The following is a 17,122-nucleotide window of genomic DNA, read 5'->3' on the forward strand; positions in this document are numbered from 1 at the left end:
TGGAGTTGTTCTGGCAATCCATTGTCAACTTGTATTTTCATGCATGTGACGGTGACACTGGTGGTGATTACAGATGTTATGCTGTGATACTTTCTGACAAGAAGCTGTTGTTGAAGGGTGTGGGTGGTCAGATGAGGGTCTTTGATGTGCCTGTGGGAAATTCAAAAATAAACCTGTCATGCTTTAAATAACAATGTCCTATCATAAAGTAAAAGTTGACATTAGTAAAAATCAGCTGGAAAATAAGAAGACACAGTTAAAAATTATTGTGGGGCCACACTGAAACTTTCTGCAACAAAAGTAACTGGAAATGTCTCCATGTGATTAATGCAAACACAACTTGCTCAGCTTAATACAGACATACAAAATAACACTTCACTGGTGCTGAAATTATCAAAATCTGATGTGATGGAATTGCAAACAACTGGTGGAGCATTTCTATTCATTGCAGCTATTCCAGCATTTTTGGCAGCAGGGGCTCCAGCAGTTGCTGAAGCAACCACAGTAGAGGCTGTCAGAACTGTATCTGAGAATTACTTTGAAAGGGTGGTTTGCAGTTGCATACAAATAAAAGTAGGAAAAGACCTTCGATTACCAGGAACAATTTATCGAATACCATTGGAAAAAGGTCTTTGATAACTCATTTCAACATGCAGAAAGCTACACCAGTGGCCAATCTTGAATTAATCATGATGGTAATATCAGTCAAGCATTGGCATGGTATCTTTATGCAAAATGAACTTGCATTGATGGTTCCATGCATATGTGAAACCAGTATTGTCAGCCTGGATTTGACAACAGGACCTGACACTCCTTGGATTGCATATGTGGTGACACCTTGACATCGTTTGTATTTTGACTCATATGGACTTGCACCACCATTTGATGTTGTTAATTATATAAGGAAGGGCATTAGTGCCATATGTGAATGACAACCACTATTATATTCAACTGTACCATTCAAAACTCGACTGGATGGCCCTACATGCGGTCATCTTGTTGATGAAGCACTGCATGCACTGGCAGGAAGCAAAGCTACCTCACCAACAACACTGCAAGCACTTATTGACTTTACATTAAAGTAAGTTTAATAATATACAAAATGTCTATTAATATTTATGGACATTAATTAGCCCAGCATGTGATGATGTCAATCTGAGCAAGGTTGCCACCAAAGCAGATTTGACTGAGTTTACCAGCCAGGTTGTTGTTGACATTAACCCAGTTGAGCTTGTTATTTTCCAGATGTCTATTGTTGATGTTTAATATATTATTGTCAAACTAAAAGATGCTGTCAGAACAAACATGGCTGAAATTACTGTAAACAGCAGAATCAGAGACTCTGGCATTTGCTTGTACCACCACATGCAATAAGTTCATTTAGACCAACCAAACAAATGTTGACAATCAGAGAAGAGGAAACAACTGAATATAAAATCAAAATGGTCAAATTATTTTTGATACTGTAAATGGTTTTAATAAACCTAAATCTAGCATCTTAACAATGCAGGAGTATGGATCACATTTATTTATCCTATCTGGTTGTTATAGTGGATGGATTCAATTAACAGCAATTGTAAATAGGTAGCCTTGTCCACCAGTAATATTACTTGATGAAAAAGATACCAGTCTTCCAAAGTCTTTTATATATACAAATTAGCAATATCATTGTTAGCTAACAATGAAATTCATTTTGAAGCTATCCAGAAGGATGCTTAACCATCTTTAGTGTTTGTATTGAGGATTAGGTTTATCATTTTTTAAGTAATCGATTCTGACTTGATGGAAATGAGGTTGCAGAATTACCAACTTGGTGTTAGATGAGGATGTGGACTTACCAACTGGGTGTTAGATGAGGTTGCAGAATTACCAACTGGGTGTTAGATGAGGTTGCTGAATTACCAACTGGGTGTTAGATGAGGTTCCAGAATTACCAGCAGGGTGTTAGATGAATTGACAGCAGATGCCAACATTGATCATAATATTGTCCCACTTGCTGATGAACATCTGCATCAAGGTGGTGTTACCAGACCCTCGTATATAATGAAATATAATCTTCTTCAGCATTAAACAGAAATTGACTGTTGGGGGCCACCCAAATGCACCAATACCATCTTGAGGTCAGCTTGGTGTTATAGCATTAGCACATGAAGATTCTCAATCGTTGGCAGCACCACCAGGTGTGAGAACACTCAGTGATGAAGATTCTCAATCGTTGGCAGCACCACCAGGTGTGAGAACACTCAGTGATGAAGATTCTCAATTATTGGCAGCACCACCAGGTGTGAGAACACTCAATGATGAAGTAGAATTCACTGCTGTATTCACCACAGTTACACTCACCGACAACTATGTTACACCAACATTGACTCAACTAAGACGAAAAATATCGCAAATATTATTCAGTAAGGATGCATTTATAAGGATGCATTTATCTGTGAAACAATTATTGGGTGACAAAGATACTAATCATTGAATACACCAGGCACAGCCACAACCAGTATATTTTTATGGTATATGACCATAATGCTAGGCCCCAAGACTGTACAATTGTTGAAAACTTAAATATTCTTCAGACAGAAACTTTTATAATTGTATGAGAGTTGTGCCAGTACAAAAAGAGTAATTGGTTAGAAATGCATGTACATATGTTTACATATTACACCTGGTGTGATATGTCTAGATAGAGTCTACTTGTCATGCATTTTTATTATGCAATTGTATTATTTACAGAAGAACTGTGATGGACCCTTAATGTTACCAATGAGAAAAAATAATCGAAGTAGAGAATCATCTGTGAGAGAGAACCACATTAATTATGAAATACAAATGCCTGTATCTAGTCATAGATGCTGTTATGGTCTTGGTGTGACAGGAATCATGGCAACAACAACAATTTTAGGTGCACCATTCATAATTATCAATATTCTTTCTTTATAAATACATTTCTTACTCTTCTCTAACTTAGATCAGGACATCAGCAACAGCATGGAGTCCCCTGCTTCACTCTCTGTAACATCAAACAGCAGCATGGAGTCCCCTGCTTCACTCTGTGTAACATCAAACAGCAAGTTCTCACTGTCATTATATGTGCTAAAATGTACATTTAATATCATTGGCAATATAAGATATTTTTTATTGGCTGTCATGTATGAAAGTGTTCTGTTGTCTTCTGTGGTCTCGACACAAGTTCATTTCAAATGGAAGAGTTACTTCCCATTGCAGCTTTTCAGCGCATTAATTTTCCCATAAAAGAAATACAAAACTATATATTAAATACTTTTTGTTTCCCAGAAGTTTAAGAAGGGTGTATATTATTGTTTTTGGAGTCTTCTTTGGAGTCTCAGGGTGTTTTAAACAAGTCCGGAGGTGTTTAGTCAGACTGTTAAGAACCACCAACCAAAGGGGTCAGTTATCACCAGACTCTATAATCATTTCAATTAATGATATAATAATGACATAATTTCACATTTTGAAGCATTGTTTTATGTCCCAAACTACTAAAAACACTTTTATCAGACGTCATTGGTGCAATTGATGTGTTCTGCAGTGTTCTTTGGTAAAAAGACACGCCTTGTTGTGGGGGCTATATTGATAGTTAAGTGTGTTTCTGTTGGTGATATCACAATAATTTTGATATGGTTACATTCATGAATTCGAGTTTATTCAGAACTTCTTGCAGTGGCACATAGTAGTCTCAGCATGAACAGTAAACTGTATTCAATGGCTATTGAGGATAAAATAATTAGTGTGGCTAACTATAGAGAAAATGGAAAGTCACTGACAACTCCAAGCAGAGACAAGGAACTACATATTGGATTTTCAGACAGTAAAACCAAAAGCTGAGTACAATAATCTTCACTTTCATTGATTAATAATCCATGGTTGTGCATAGTATGTGGCTTGCTTGCTAAACTGAGCATAAGTCTTGGGAACAGGAATAATAGGAGCAGCAAAAGGCAAAATGCCTAGAATGTCACTACTACACTTAACTTTGTGGTGGGTTGTATTTAATTTACCCATAATATTTAAAAATTCAATAACTGTTGATAAAGGTATTGTGTAATAAATGCCATCATAAAATAGATAAACAGTGCATACCATATTTTCTTTTCTGAATGGGAATAGTGGCATAACAATGTATAAATATTTCAATTCACAGTATTTTTGTGTGCTGTAAACTTCTCAAGTGTCTAACTTTACCCCTGAATTTATGAAAAAAAATATTGTCACACTTATAAGACAACCCCTATTCTGCTTGTATCAGATTTTCACCCAAAAAGTTGACTTATATGCAAGTATATAATATAGACAAATTCATAAACATTTAGAAATTGTGAAGCATATCATTTGAATTTAACAGATTCATTGGAATTGTGATACATATCATTTTTTATTTATTCATAGGAATTGTGAAGCATATCATCTGAATTTAACCAACTGATAGTAATTGTGAAGCATATCGTTTTTAATTTATTCATAGGAGTTGTGAAGCATATCATTTTTAATTTAACAAATTGCTAGGAATTGTGAAGCATATAATTGGAACTAAACAGATTTATAGGAATTGTGAAGCATATCACTGAATTAAACACATTCATGGAAATTGTGAAGCATACATGTGTCATTTAAATTAAACAGATTCATAGGAACTGTGAAATATTGCATTTAAATTAGAGATATTTGTGGGAATTGTGAAACATGTGATTTAAATTCAACAGAATTGTGAAAAAGTCTGATTTATAAGCAAGTAAATATGGTACACAAATTGATATATATAGGAATTGTGAAGTATATCATTTAAAGTAAACAGACTTATAAGAATTGTTGAACATGTCAATTAAATTTATCAGATTCATTGGAATTGTGAAGAATATTATTTGAATTTAACAGATTTATTGGAATTGTGAAGCATCTCATTCTGATAGGCTCAGTCTTATTCTGATAGGCTCAGTCTTACTTGGTGTTTATACATGTATATAGGTTATTATGATATTTTCAACTTTGATTTTCTAAGTTCAGTTCACTGACCACTTAAAAACTTCAATTTCTCAGTTCATTTGAGACCACTTACAATGGTCTAGGGGTCTAGTGGTTAGAGCATCAGTCTCATATGCAAGAAGTCATGGGTTTGAATCCTGACCAAGCCATCTTAAGATTTAAAAAGAATGGCACCAAGAGCTACTGGTACTTCTTTTTATGATTGGCTTTAAGAACTTGCTGCTATGTGGTAACATGGATATCAGCTGTGGTCTAGAGCCTGGAGAGGGGTGGGGTACACCAGGTTGAAACTGCCCATGATGCACCAGAGATGACTAAATGGCAGTAGAGTTCTCATACCAGATTGGTTGCAGCCCAGGTTACCAATGACCATGCCATCCACTGGACACTAGGACGGCAGTGATAAATATGCTACTGGTACAACCACCATCAGAGTATGGACAAGGAATAACATCACCATTGGATGTGGAGTGTCAGGACATTGAGACCAGCAGGGAAACTAGAGGAGTTGTTACCCATTAGATGGGATGATACCAGTGGCACATCCTAAGACTGTGAGAGGCGCTAGAAGAATTTCATCGAGAGATCAACAGGAAAGGACACAAGATTTCCTCAGTGGATATGAGGATAAGTATGAGCATGGAGTCAGATTTATGGTACATAGGGACATTGTGAGTGCAGTCATGGGTTGTCAACCAGTATCTAACAGGATGATTACCATCTGCTTGAAGGCATCTCCTTTCAAGATCACCATAATAGAGGTTCATGACCCAACATCTAACCATGATGACAAAGAAGTCAATGCATTCTATGACCAGCTTCAAACTCTTAGTAACCTAAGTGCTAGGCCCCACAAACCATCTAGAAGATGGACTTGGCACAGTCCAGATGGAAAACACCTCAGCCAGATTGACTACACCTTGGTGAGGAAGTGCCTCCACTCACAATTCTGGGTGCTGAAGAAATAAACATAGACTCCTTTTTCACCACCTTTAACATGGCAGTAATAAAGCACAAACAGCAAGATCCTATGCAAACATACTAAATAAGCCCTGAGTCACAGCAGATATCCTTGATCTCAGTGTTGTGAGGAGAAAACTGAGGAGGCAAAGGGGAGATCTTGATGGAGCAGAAAAATACAAGGAGAATAACAATTGTATTAAGAAGTGCTTAAAGAGCAAAGGAAATCTGGTTACAGGACCAATTAGGATAATCAGGAAAAGCCTGAACCGAATAACAGTAAAAAGGCATAACAATTGGTGAAAGACATGACAACAGAGAAACAGGTGAGATCTACCCCAATCCCGGTCAAAGCTGGCAAGAGTCTCACAGAAAACCAATTGATTCTTAACAGAAAGACAAAATACTGTTCTAAGCTTTATGACCCAGAGACTTCTGGAGACAAAGCTGTACTAAATTTCCCACTGACCACAACAAAGGTTGACCACCCAATCCTGAGGGAAGAATTAGAGGTTGCAATAAAGACACTAAAGAAAGGGAAGGCAGCTGGGGTAGATAATATAGCAAAAGAACTTGTTCAAGCAGGATGAACCCCTTTGATAGATGTCCTCACAAAAATCTGCAACAAAATCTGACAAACAGAAGAATGGCCCACTCTATGGACCCAGTCTCTGATCATCGCTTTTCCAAAGAATGGGAATCTGCAGCTGTGCCAGAACTACTGAATAACCAGTCTCATCAGTCACCCAGGTAACGTTATGCTTAATTCATCCTCAACAGACTGAAACCATAAGCAGAACACATCTTTCAGAGCAAGACGTAGCACTATTGAACAGATCTTCAACCTTAGAATCCACTGTGAAAAGGATCTGCAACATCAACAGGACCTCTATCATGTCTTTGATGACTTCAAGAAGACTTTTGACAAGGTATGGCATGCAGCCTTGTGGGCCACCATGCAGATATACAACATAAATGCAAAACTAATCAGCACCATAGAAAACCTGTATAACAAAGCAACTAGCACAGTTCTCATCAATGGCAATATACCAGATTAGTTCAGAACCACTGTCGGAGTCAGACAGGGGTGCCTTCTCTCACCAACTCTCTTTGACATCTACCTGGAAAGGATTATGCCTGACGCCTAATGGAAGACTATGAGGACAAAGTCAGTGTTGGAGGCAGAACAATCACCAACTTGTGCTTCGCTGATGATATCAATGGCTTAGCAGGAGATGAACAAGAACAGGAAACCTCAGTGAACTGTCTCAACCAACCATCACTAAGGTATGATGGAGATTAGTGCTGAAAAGACCAAGCTAATGACAAACAATCTGAGTGGCGTCCAAAAGGAAATAAGAGTGAATGGACAGAAGCTGGGTTCAGTGACAAGCTTCAAGCAAACTAAGATGATATGGACACAATAAATAATCATCTTTGTCAATGTATGGACATCTATCTGGTATCACATTACCAGATTGATTGACCATGTGTGTGTGTGTGTGTGTGTGTGTGTGTGTGTGTGTGTGTGTGTGTGTGTGATTTGGATTTTTAACGTAGCTTTAACAATTTTTTTGTCATATTGTTATGATGTCTGTATTGTGGCAGTTTATAGTGATGTCTATCACTGGAGCATCATGCTGCAGAAATGTAGAATCATGACCCACCCAGTCACATTATCCTAACACCAGGGTGACATTCCTAACACTTACTCTTAATGCTGAGTGCCTAGTGAGGCAGCTGTTAGTACCATTTTTTATAAGTCTTGACCTTCTGAATAGAATTAAGTAGATTTTAATTATTTTTAGTTGAAGCTTCAGTTAAAATTAGAGTCTGGTTACCTTTTTCTCAGAAAATTTAATGAGATTAGGTACCTGTCTATCAAAAAACAATTCTTTAGCACATATATGTTTAAATCATTATACATGTAATTTACTGTACTATTAGAGTGTATTGGATTGGGTTTGGTTTTAATCCTTTGCAAGAAATCTCTTTGGTTATATTCTAAAGTATCTAGGTTAATAGCATTTACAAACAGTTGATATGCAGTAAAATTCCAAATATCAGCTATTAAAAAAGCAATATTTTATGACATTTCTTGATTAACGTTTTGATTATTAAATTTGTAAATGTTTCTTCAGCTGAAATTTTACAGACCTAAAAAATGTATGCATATAATAATCAATGAAGTCGGTTGATATAAGACTTTAGAGTGCACCAATGTGTGTTGTTTGATATAAGACTTTAGAGTGTACCAATGTGTGTTGTTTGATATAAGACTTTAGAGTGTACCAATGTGTGTTGTTTGATATAAGACTTTAGAGTGTACCAATGTGTGTTGGTTGATTACTTTAGAGTGTACCAGTGTGTGTTGTTTGACATAAGACTTTAGAGTGTACCAATGTGTGTTGCTTGATATAAGACTTTAGAGTGTACCAATGTGTGTTGTTTGATATAAGACTTTAGAGTGCACCAATGTGTGTTGGTTGATATAAGACTTTAGAGTGTACCAATGTGTTTTCTTTTAAGCCTTGTTACACTTAAATTAAATAGACAGTAAAGATCCTAAAATCAGATAAAAAGTATTGGAAAGCTATTTTTGAAGTCATCTACATTTTTGATATTATAGAATAAATATTTAAAGATGTGCAGTCTTCAAGGTTAGAAAAATTATAATATTATAGTTTAATACCCTAATAGTATATGCATATTAGTCATTGTATTATTCTTTGACATGGATTTTGCTTATGTACATTGACAGTACTGACATTTATATGGTCAGCACTTGAAGTTAAAATTAAGTATCAAGTTAAATGTAGTTCAGATTGTAAATTCCAACCTTAAAACCTGATATTTTTTTCGAAAGAGAAGAAAACCTTTGAAACCATTATATTATGAACTTCTTGGAAGACATTTTTATGACCTTCATCAAGATATTTGTATGACCTTTATCAAGACATTTTTATGACCTTCATCCTACAGTATATACTTGCTTGTAAGTTAAGTTCAACTGCAAACAATGTCAACCCTGATCTGCTGACACATTATATGTAATGGTAGATACGGGTCTGTGAAGTTTGCAGTTGGACTAAACTTATATATGAGTATTTTACCTTGAATCATCCTAGAAAGTTTTAGTTGTCTGTGGCCTCTTGTTTTCAGCAAGTTTTACATGTTTTTTTTAATAATAGGAAATATTGTATTTATATTGCAGAATTTGCATTGGAAACATATGGAGTTGCCATTACTAGTGGAGGAAACATGAAGTGTAAGAACATTGTGCATGTCCTGGCCCAGGAATCAGCCCAGACATGGAAGCCTTACATCCTGAAAAGTCTTCTGATGGCAGAGTCTGTCAAGGCTAAGACAGTAGCCTTCCCAGCCATTGGTACAGGTAATTATGTGATGTGTATATATATCTGGTAAAAGTGTTTTGATGGCAGAGTCTGTCAAGTTCTGGACTGTAGTTTTCTCATCCTTGGTACAGGTAATTATGTCATATATATATATATATATATATATATATATATATATATATATATATATACACACACACACACACACACACACACACACAGAGTATAACTTCAGTTATCCAGTCAGGGTGTGGGACAGGGATCATGACGGATAATAGAATATGTACATCTTAATATCTAGATATATACAAGTACCTTGTTTTAATATTTTGATGTACAATGCCCAGATGGTTAACAGAGACTGATGGTTAATCAGGTGCCGGATAATCAAAATTCTGCTTTTTATATATGCAGCTTTCCAAGCTCTTGGTACACTGGTAACCACAAAAAGAAAATATAGTCACAAGCAAATGATTTGCTAACAACATTGCTGTTTTCTAAAACAAAAATTGAAATGTTTATCATTTGACATATAAGAAAATAGAAGTAACTATTTCATATAGAATTTGAATATAAAAGTTTTTAGAAACAAGACTTTGATTAATGTCAAAGAGATCATTATAAAATAGCTACATGTATTTATAGGATGGCTGTAACATTTTAAAAGGTCTAATCCTCATTAGTCTGCATTAATTATCAAAATAAGTCAAATGTTTGTAACCACCATTTATGTGTATATTTCTATCACATGTGTAATACAAGTAAAATATCAATGATTTCTACAGTGGTGTTTCCAAAACATCTCACTTGTTTATAAAAGCCTTTTGGATTTAGGAACAATGGCCACCAGATAATACTTTAAAGGCAAGCAGGACAAAATGATCAACTGTGTGAACATATTGGTAAAATTCCACAAAATCAAACAACTTACCATCCTGCAAGCTCTTGAAAAGAATAATTGTTTAGCACCATCAATGAAATTAATGTAAATCCATTTTCTGATCCATTTTTCTCAAAGTAACTGATATTAGAATAACATCATTTAAAGAAATAGAATTGAAAACATCTATAATAGTTGTCAGCCAGTCAGAAGTCTTCATCCCTATGGATGTGATATTTACATCACATATACCACCATATTTTTCCATCATTCCTTACCTTTAAAAAGTAATTCTACAAGTATATGGTAATAATTTTGTACAGGTAAAATTACTAGATTTTGTTTCTTTGAATTAGAACTCATGTTATTGGTGGCCCATTTTTCTAGGGGTAAATCCTAGTCGTCTTGACCTTTGAATTGTTTATCCAAAATTTGATAAGGTTATTTGCCTAATATAGGAAACCAAACCAATCAACAAAGTTTGGTGAAAGTATATGAAATAGAATTCATGTTATCAAAGGTTGATCATACAAGGATCACTTGTGTTAAAACTTGAAGCTAAAGTTAGATATAGAAACAGTCTAAAAATTATCTTGATTTTTCTCTACACATACAAAAATATGTTATTGTTCTTGTTCTGGGTTTAATGTCATTTGTCAGCACATGTTAGACTATACATGGCAGCCAGTATACATGGTGGAGGAAGAACCCAAGACAGCTCTGGAAAGAACTGCCAAGACATGGGAAACTACTGGCAAGCTTTCTCACATACACACATTGACCGTGCCCATGATTTAAATCTACAAGGACAGATATGTGAGTGATATGTAAAGGTGAAGGCCAGCTGTAGCTTCTGCAAATATATGTGCTGTGTCCCCTATATATGATTAAATTAGGTATTTACATTGCTAAAATATTAGACAAATAAAAAATGAAAATCAAAACTAAATTCTGATTGATGTCCCTACAACAAACTTTGCACATGGGTTGCTGTGTTGAAAATGGAGAACCCTTTAGATTTGACTTCGAAAGGTCAACGGTCAAGGTCATTGACCAAATATAGTATAGTAGTTTTTGCATTAATTTGAGTTGTTTGACATATATTCAGCACAATAAGTAGATGTGTTGGTGTATAAATATATTGAAGAATATGGATATGGGGTTCAAGGTCAAAGGTCAAAATTATCTGAAAATATTAACTGTTGCCAATAGATATTGACCAAACTTAAGAGGTAAGTTGCCAGTTAATGAAAAACAAAACAATTGTGATGATTTCAAGATAAAAATGGCATGGTCAAGATAATCCTGACCAAGAACAAGCAGTTGGCAGGTGTATTATGTACCATTTTAAAAAGAAAAGTTATTTAAAAATGAATTTTCATTTATAGGTACAGGCTGTACTGCAGAGGAAATGGCAGTAGTCATGTTGCAGATGATCAGAGAGTATCAAGCACAGGTTAAAGGAGATCGTCACATGCAAGAACTGCGCATTGTTGTCTTTCAAAGAAAGTTGCTGCCAGCATACATTAAAATATTTCAAAGAGTTTATTCAGGTTTGGTTCATTTTATGTAGGAGTCAAATCAAAAAGATTTAAATTTGCTGAATTCTATGTCTGAACACTTGCAGCGTATTAAGTATGCAAATACTTTAAACATTTATCACAGTTTCTACTGCAGTGGGTAAATTATTTTTGAAGGAACTGAATTTAACTGCAACTATTACATTTAACATTGTGTGTGTAAAGACCTACTTTGACCTTTTCCCTGGTGTGATAAAACAAATTCTTCTGAGAATTTTGCAAGACCTTCAGTAACTTAATTGTGAACAAAAGACCGTTTTGCTGTTTATTCTGTAAACCAACTTTTTTATGGCTGTTAAATGTTGCAGTTCACAATGTGAAACTAGTTTATGGCAATTTAATATTATGGATGACCACTACATGTACTTGTATATCTTAAGTTCTTGTCAGTATGCACTTTGGAAAAATGAACAAGCCAAAATGGATAGATGGATACATACAACACTCCCTTCGATAACTCACACCCTGATAACCTGTGAATCCGCTTATAATGTGGGATCGGGCATGGATCCCATTTTTTAAACCAGAAAATACTTTCCAAAAATTGATCTTGAAAAAATCACGATCAAAATTGGTAACTGAAAGATTAATATATCACTCGTTTTATGGTAAAAATGGTAGATATGAGATGGAAATTTTAATCAATATTTTGAAGCTGTCAGCTTTTAATAAAAAGTCATAGTTGGTTACATTTTCTTTCCAAACGAGATTCTTAGTACACCGTAATTAAAGATATTCAAGAACATTTCGATCAATGAAAATGTCACTTAGTCCTAGTGTAGGCAGTACATTAATATTCAAATGCCAATTAAATAATTTTTATTAACTGAAATTTGTGTTTTAATTCTGTCTTTTAGTTCCTCTTTAAGCGTAATCATCATAAATGCAATGTGTATTTAAATGTAAAATGTGTAAATCTACTGTAACAGCTAAGTCAGCAAGCATTTCTCTGAGAACCTAGTTAAGTGCCGATCATGTTTTGATAACTAACTTGCTTAAGTATTTATTTTATTGTTATACTGAATTAAAAGCTGGCCTCCTTTGCATTATCACATTAATTATGTCTTTTGAATAAAAAAATCAAGGAGGAGGAATTTAAAAAATGTTAAATGGCACGCAAAGCCTACACACTTAAATTCTAGTGGCCCCGGTCATATGTCGCGTGAACTCACTTCACATAATCAATTACACACTGTTATAAATGTTATTGTGTATGTAACATAAACTACCTTAAATTAACCGACTCATTCATAACTCTCATCAAAGATACCAAGGCAACCAAACGAAACAAATACTTTTCATAAAATAAAGAGCTTGGTTTCACAGATACTGACCGTAGTGGGCAAGCGAGTTTCTGAGAATTCCTGACATGGCACTTAGAAATTTCCTCAAGATGATAAGAAGTTTCAATATTACTTTAATGAAATCATGACATCAATATTGTACTGACTGAACAATACAAAAATTGAGTTTTGACGTAGGAGATTATCTCATGAAATAAATGTTGCTAGTTTTTTTTAAAAAGTAACCGTATTTGGTGGTTTATCAAAAGATAGCCTAGTTCCCGGTTACGTGGACTCCTGACTTTGTAGTATACTATTAAATACCACTCTGGTAACCAGACTAATCAATGAAACAAAATGCAGTGATGTAATACAGATATGTTTTGGCTCACACATGATGGTTGTTGAAACCAATTAGAACAATCTTTCACATGTTGAACATTTTGAAAATAAATGTTATTTACACAGAATAATGAACAACTTCATTAGAAAAAGCATGTTATTAGCTATTATTATTGATGTGATTGTTAAATGAGGACTCAGTCATTAAACAGCCCAGTTCTCTACCCCTCCTATGGTTTTCTCAATGTATAAGTCGAATTGTTTCAGTTTTTGGAGGTCCCTCGGTAACTTGCACCCTCACTTATAGTGTGGTCTATGTTTGTGGTCTATGTTTGTGGATCTCATTGTGCATGAGTTATTGAGGGAGAAATGTAGATAACAAAGAATAGTATAAAATGCAATTATATTCTTGAGTGGAATATGTCAATTGATAACTTATGATTTATCCTAATTAAATCCATTAAAATCCATACTGATTTACATTTTAAATCCATTTATATGCTAAATTCATGAATTCAATTATAGTTCACTTACTATATTATGGGATATTGTAAATTGGATCATTCTGAACAATTTTTAAATAAAAATTGTTCAGAATGGTCCAGTTCACAATATCCCATAATATGTTAATTCCATGTATCTTAAAAATAAACAATGAAAGTAAACCCCACATATTTGTGAATTACAGTATCCTATAAATATCAAGTATCTAATGTCATCTGGTACAAAGTCCAAGAATTTATCCTCATTGTCTGATAAAGTTCTGAAATCTTCCATCATCATCTAGTCAGTGTAAATCATCTTCTATAAATATCATCCAACTCCATTTCACCAGCTTCACTATGATATGCAGTTGATTATGTAAAGACTGAGATTGGGCTCAGTAAGTAACACTTTGTGAATCGTGTCAGTAATGCAGCAAGATCACAAAGAGTTCAAATAACCATCTTCTGTTACTTGGCACTGAACAAGTATCAAACTTGTGGCTCATTGAAAGGGTTGTCACAAGGGAAAACAAGGAGGGCAGTGTTTCTGCAAGCTAAGGCATTAAGTTCAAGCACTCACTTGAAGATGTAGAGGTCTGCTTGGCACTGAACAAGTACATTTATTAAATTTGGGGCTTGATCAAAAGGATTGTCTTCCTGAAAACAAAGTAAATGCTGCCTTTACAAGCCAAGGAGTTGTTGGACCATATGCACTTTAGTCTGGCAGAAAACTTGGACAATATCACTTGGGAATTAAATCTAACTTGAGGAAAAGGAAAATACAAAATATAAATATTAATACAAATATAGGTTGTAAGGACTTGCACAAAAATGGAAGCAATATACATGCTAGTAAACACTCACAGTAAACAATATTGATGGACACTTCACTTTGTAGTGGGTAGTATTTGATTTACCCATAATATTTTCAAATTATTAAAATCCAAATAACTGTAGGCACAAGTATTGTGTAATGAATACTGTCATGAAATGGTTAAATACAGTGCATACCATATATACATTTCTAAAAGGGAATAGTGATGTGAAAATGTAAACATATTTTAATTGATAGTATATTTGTGTACTGCAGACATCTCGAGTTTGCAACATTACCCTGAAATTTATAAAAAATTTTGGATGTCACACTTAGAAGATGACTCCTATTCTGCATGAATCAACATATAAGTGAGCATATATGGTAGGTAAATTAAAAAAACAAACTGGAATGTACAAAAAATATGTCACTGCAAAATCTCCCTCTCAATGGCAAAACTCAAAACACATTATAAATTAATTTTCCATCCTTTTTAATTATGATTTGTTAAATTTCTGATATGAGCAAAAGTCCAAAGTGTTACCATTCAGCAGACTCAGATAGCTTAGGCAGTTTCTGTAAATTGGAAACCTGTTGTAAATTGTTTTTAGGTATTCTCTTGGATATCTCTGCTCCAAAAAAAGGTTTTTTGCAAACATGAACTCTGACATAGTTTCAATTTCTTGAATCAGTGCTTTGCTGACTGCTATGTAAAATTTCTTATCTGTTCCATAATGGTGTATTTCATCAATATACATTCTTACTTTTTAATTTCTTTTTGGATTCTTATTTATTCATTTTATCTTGAAGTACTATGTAGTTATGTGACACAAGATGATCTCTCAGTGCTGAATTGTTTGAAATGAAACTAATGCATTCTATTTTTAAATTGCCTGTATTGAGTCTTATTATTCTCCATTTCTACATTTCAAAATACTGCTGAATAGTTGGAATACTTGCATGCATGTCTGTTTTTGTTCATCCAGCATGTACATCAGACTCGTATGATCATCTTATTTGGGTTCAAAATCACTCACTGGCATCTCCAGCAACACTCTCCCACCTCTGATAATCTGATGTAGTTCAAAACTTTCATTGTCATTAACACTATCGTTAGCCAGTATTTACTGAATGAAATTTCATCTGAAAATGAACCATGCTAGGAATCAGTCATTTTGTTTCTGCTATTTAGCCTGTATTTCAAAGAAGCAAACTTTGTAATACCTTCTTGATGAATGCATGGTTAAAACTTTGACAGAATGCTTGTTCCAGGGCCTGACATACCCATTAAATTTAGCTCAACAACCACCCATCAATAATTAGGGTGGGCAAGAGCTTCTCTCTAAGTACAGTGTATTGTCTATGTGGTATATAACAAAAGCTGAGGGCTTGATTAGCAGCAGGGGGGGCGAATCGGACATTTTGTCCAATCGTTATTTTGCTTAATTATTACTTTCTGCACTCAACGATCTAGTATCGTCAGCGCCTGGTAAAAAAAAAACGACGTCGTCGTTGGGGGATCGTCCAAACGTCATTTGGTTTAATTAACACCTTCTGCGTGCCGATCCCCAGCGTCGTCAGCGTCCGGTAAGCACATCGACGACCGCGTCGATGTCATCGCCCCCTCTGCTGCTAAGTAGTTATTTACAATGAAAATTATTTACAACTAACCGAATATTTGGTCAAGTCCGATACGATATCGTGTCCGAGGATCATGTAAATTTATCGTTATGAATCCATGTGGGGTCGACTGAGCATGACTAAAAAAGTTTCGAAAAACATTAAAGTCCATGTCACCGCCGCACCATGTCTGCCAAATATTTCGTAGCGTGTGTGTATCAACGCCGTTGAACACAGCAAGAATATTACAGTTGTCTCTAATTACTTTTGGAATCTGAGTGTATCGTTGAGTGACATATATCACGTCAGTGTTTTTATGCCTGCCTCTGGAAAATATCCTAGCTGGGTTTTTTTGATTGTCTAACATAACATCATCGTACACGACTAGATTGTTAACGTCGCCATCAATATCATCAATACCCGGTGCATCATTGATATCCGTAATAAACTCAATAACATTCTTTTTAGCGATCGCTGATGCATTCTCGTTGAAATCTTTCAACACCTCGTAGCATCGTTGATCATCTACGCTAGGAGCAACCAAATACAACTTATCCCACTTCATCCATCTCATTATTAAATTGAGTAACAATTGCGTCTTGCCGGATCCAGATGGTCCGATGATAATCATCCGGATCGAGTTTGGTAACGCTGCAACATGCTTAACTGGTTCTCTTGTTTTAGTCGCCGAAAAATCAATTATATTCATATCTCTATACATAAATTATGGATCTATATTGTGTGAAGTGTAGAGTGCGTACTGGCACAAATGATATGACAACCGTTACGACAAGAAATAAC

General features: G+C 34.9%; 1 protein-coding gene across 1 annotated transcript in view; it reads left to right on the forward strand.

The window, feature by feature from the left end:
* LOC149795463 (protein mono-ADP-ribosyltransferase PARP14-like) overlaps nucleotides 1-17,122 on the forward strand; it is a 94,328-nt gene that overhangs the window by 38,314 nt on the left and 38,892 nt on the right. The window contains exons 10-11 of the mRNA XM_089963805.1: nucleotides 9,176-9,355; nucleotides 11,586-11,750. Of these exons, the coding sequence (XP_089819931.1) occupies nucleotides 9,176-9,355; nucleotides 11,586-11,750 (345 nt within the window). The remainder of the gene's footprint in view (nucleotides 1-9,175; nucleotides 9,356-11,585; nucleotides 11,751-17,122) is intronic.

This window comes from Sinohyriopsis cumingii, chromosome 7 (assembly GCF_028554795.1).
Source record: "Sinohyriopsis cumingii isolate HCF-2022 chromosome 7, ASM2855479v2, whole genome shotgun sequence".
NCBI classification, from domain to species: Eukaryota; Metazoa; Mollusca; class Bivalvia; order Unionida; family Unionidae; genus Sinohyriopsis; species Sinohyriopsis cumingii.